A 2,819-nucleotide genomic window follows, 5' to 3' on the forward strand; every position below is an offset into this window, starting at 1 on the left:
CCCCCCCCCCCCCCCCACAGCCTAAGGAGCTGGACAGCACCCAGCAGGGGGGCTAGACAAGCCAATTCATTTCCCACTGCTGAGTGGGTCGGGGGAGGCAGCGCCGACCTTAATCACATGGTGGTAAAAAAAAAAAAAAAATAACTAGGGGCAGATGGCAGGGAGGAGAGGCAAGGCCAAGGCAGGGGATATCCCACCGGCTGCCCCACACCCCCGCCAGTGGCCCCCAATAAATATTTGCAGGGGATGCCGGGGCTGGTGGCCCTGGCAGGGGCGGGTAGGCGCCAACCCTATTTCAGGCAGCGCTCGAAGTAGGTGGAGCCGATGTAGCCACCCCGCATGGAGCGCTGCACATTCTGCTCAAACAGCCGCCGGTTGTTCTGCAGGACCTCGGCGGCCTCCTTGTTCAGTGGGTCCTCGGGGTTGGGCTCCTGTGGCCAGTACAGGTGGAAGTCAATAGGCCAGAGAGGGAGAAGGCCAACCTCCCAGACCCAACCACCTAATCTTACTCACCAAGAAGAGATACTGCAGGCCATAAATTATGGAGTTTATCGTAAGGACTGGCTTCCAGTCCTCTCTGTGGACAGAGAGCATCGGGGTCATGGGCTGGTGAGTGCGAGACTGCCATAGGCCCCGCTGGTACTGAACAGGCAGGCCCAGGGCACAGAAGAGTGAAGATGTGAGAGGAGGGGAGGGCATGAAGCAGAACAGGTCAGGGAAAGCCAAGGTCAGACTAACTTGGAGGTTAAGGGAAACAGAGTACAAGGAGGCAGGAAGCAACAGAGACTGATGTACTGCTCCCAAGGCCATGAGAGGGCCCTGGCAGACAGGGCTGGGGAGGGCGTAGAGGGCCAATGCCCTCACCTGAGGATGTTGAGGCAGACGTTGCCCTCGAGGTCAATGTTGGGGTGATAGACCATCGTCTCACACTTCACCTTGGGGGGGTCATGTGGGTAACCCTGGCCCACCTGGCTCCAGGAAAAGAGAGAAGAGATGGGTAGGTGCCTGGCAGGTACTCAGATGCTGCCTCCTCAGTCCAAGGAGCCACCATTGCCCACCTGAGACTCACCTTAAAACTGAATACAAACTTCCCACTCTTGTAGAAGCCCTGGGAGGGAATGAGAGAGAAGAGGAAGGTGTTAGGGCCCATCCTGCAGGCCTCGATGGACAGACCAGGTCTCCCTCTCCTTGGGAGATCCACCATTGGTCTGCTACTAGGGGTCTGGCCAAGTAGGCCCTCACCTCATCAGGACAAATGACCAGCTTGAAGTTGAGGAGGTCGTCTGGGTCTGAGAAGCTGATATCACACGTCTTGGGCAGATTCAGCTCGTTTATGTCTGAGTTTGGACAGCAGAGAGGGGGGAAAGGAAAAAATTGAGAAGAGAGAGAGAGGGAGCACTCAGGGCAGGTATCAGAATTCCCTTGGTCTCCTCCTGGACTCCTTGGGTCTCTGCCCTGTGCTGCACTCCATACCTCCAGCCCTCTCCCTGCTCCCCAGTCTCTAGGTGTGCTCTTGTGGATCCACAGCATACCCCCAAATATTAGTTCAATTGTGGCTGTATGTTCCAGCTCCTAGCCCAGAAAATATCTTTTCTGAAGATATTTTTACCTCAAATGATTCTCTCACCTAGGACTCCAAAAGTGTTAGGATTACAGGCGTGAGCCACCATGCCCAACCTAGAACCCCAACTTTTCTGAATCCGCAGCCCTAAGTCCCCCACCCCAGCTCCCAAATGCCACCCAAAACCCCTGGTCTCCTCTTACCTAGGCCTCCCAAAGTGCTAGGATTACAGGCGTGAGACACCGTGCCCAGCCTAGAACTCCAACTTTTCTGAGTCCACAGCCCTAAGTTCCCCAACCCAGCTACCAAATGCCCCCACCCCCACGTGCCCTCAAAACCCCTGGCCTCCAACAGCTTCTGACCACCCTAAACCCCAGGCTCCCCAGCCTTGACCTCCAATCTCCAGTATCTATACCAGTCCATTTGAACTCACAGATCCTGCCCTTCCCATAACCTAAATCATCTCTCATTCACACCAATCTCCAATCCCCACTGACCCTCCTCTTCTCTGTTTCCCAAACCCAGGGTCCCATATAACTCTCACATTCTGAAGTCCCCAGCCCACCACCCTACCTCACTCCAACTAAGGTTCTCAGCACAATAGCCTAGATTCCCCCTCACCCGTATCTCCAATCCCTAATATTCACTGCCCTTCTCTCCTCTACTTGCCATCCTGAACCCCAAATTGCTGTGCCTCTAAGACCCGTGAGTCCCGGGCCCCACAACCTACTCCACTCCAGCTGACGTTGAGATTCCCACTGACCCCAGCGTAGTACACTAAATCCTCTTCCACTCATATCCCCAGTCCCCGGCCCCCACTATCCCTATCTTCTCGGCCTGTAACCCCAAACCCAAATTCCGGCCCGATCCCCGAACTCTCGAGTTCCCGGCTCCCCTCCCCCCGACCCTCGGATTCCGGATCCCTGGTACAAGTCGCCAGGCCTGCCACAGATCTTGGCTCCCACATTCCGGGCCCTGTCTCTGACCCCTCCTCGTGACTGCTTCACCCATCCCTGGCTCCCTATCGCCCCAACCCTTAAGCCCTGACCTCCGACCCCGCGCTCCGACCCCTCCGTCTCCGACCCTCAGCGGCCGCAGTACCTGCCCCTGACTCCCACGTCGCCGCCGCCCCAGCCCGACCTCCGACCCTCGGCCGCGACCCCCGTTCCCCGAGCCCCTACCCTTCTGGATCCGCAGCTGCGCCGCCGACGCCTTCTTGCTGCTGCCCTTGGTGCCGCCCGCCGACTCCTCCTCCTTC

The 2,819-nt window shown here is 57.5% G+C and overlaps 1 protein-coding gene across 1 annotated transcript in view; it reads right to left on the minus strand.

Moving 5' to 3' along the window:
* Positions 1–6: 6 nt before the first annotated feature.
* UBE2M (ubiquitin conjugating enzyme E2 M) overlaps positions 7–2,819 on the minus strand; it is a 3,694-nt gene continuing 881 nt past the window's right edge. The window contains exons 3-8 of the mRNA XM_021708408.1: positions 2,743–2,819; positions 1,243–1,337; positions 1,070–1,108; positions 865–968; positions 514–577; positions 7–431 (exon numbers count right to left, since the gene is read on the minus strand). Of these exons, the coding sequence (XP_021564083.1) occupies positions 291–431; positions 514–577; positions 865–968; positions 1,070–1,108; positions 1,243–1,337; positions 2,743–2,819 (520 nt within the window). The 3' untranslated portion in view covers positions 7–290. The remainder of the gene's footprint in view (positions 432–513; positions 578–864; positions 969–1,069; positions 1,109–1,242; positions 1,338–2,742) is intronic.

Source organism: Carlito syrichta, unplaced genomic scaffold, assembly GCF_000164805.1.
Source record: "Carlito syrichta isolate Samal-C Ts95f unplaced genomic scaffold, Tarsius_syrichta-2.0.1 Scaffold136370, whole genome shotgun sequence".
In the NCBI taxonomy this organism is placed as follows: domain Eukaryota; kingdom Metazoa; phylum Chordata; class Mammalia; order Primates; family Tarsiidae; genus Carlito; species Carlito syrichta.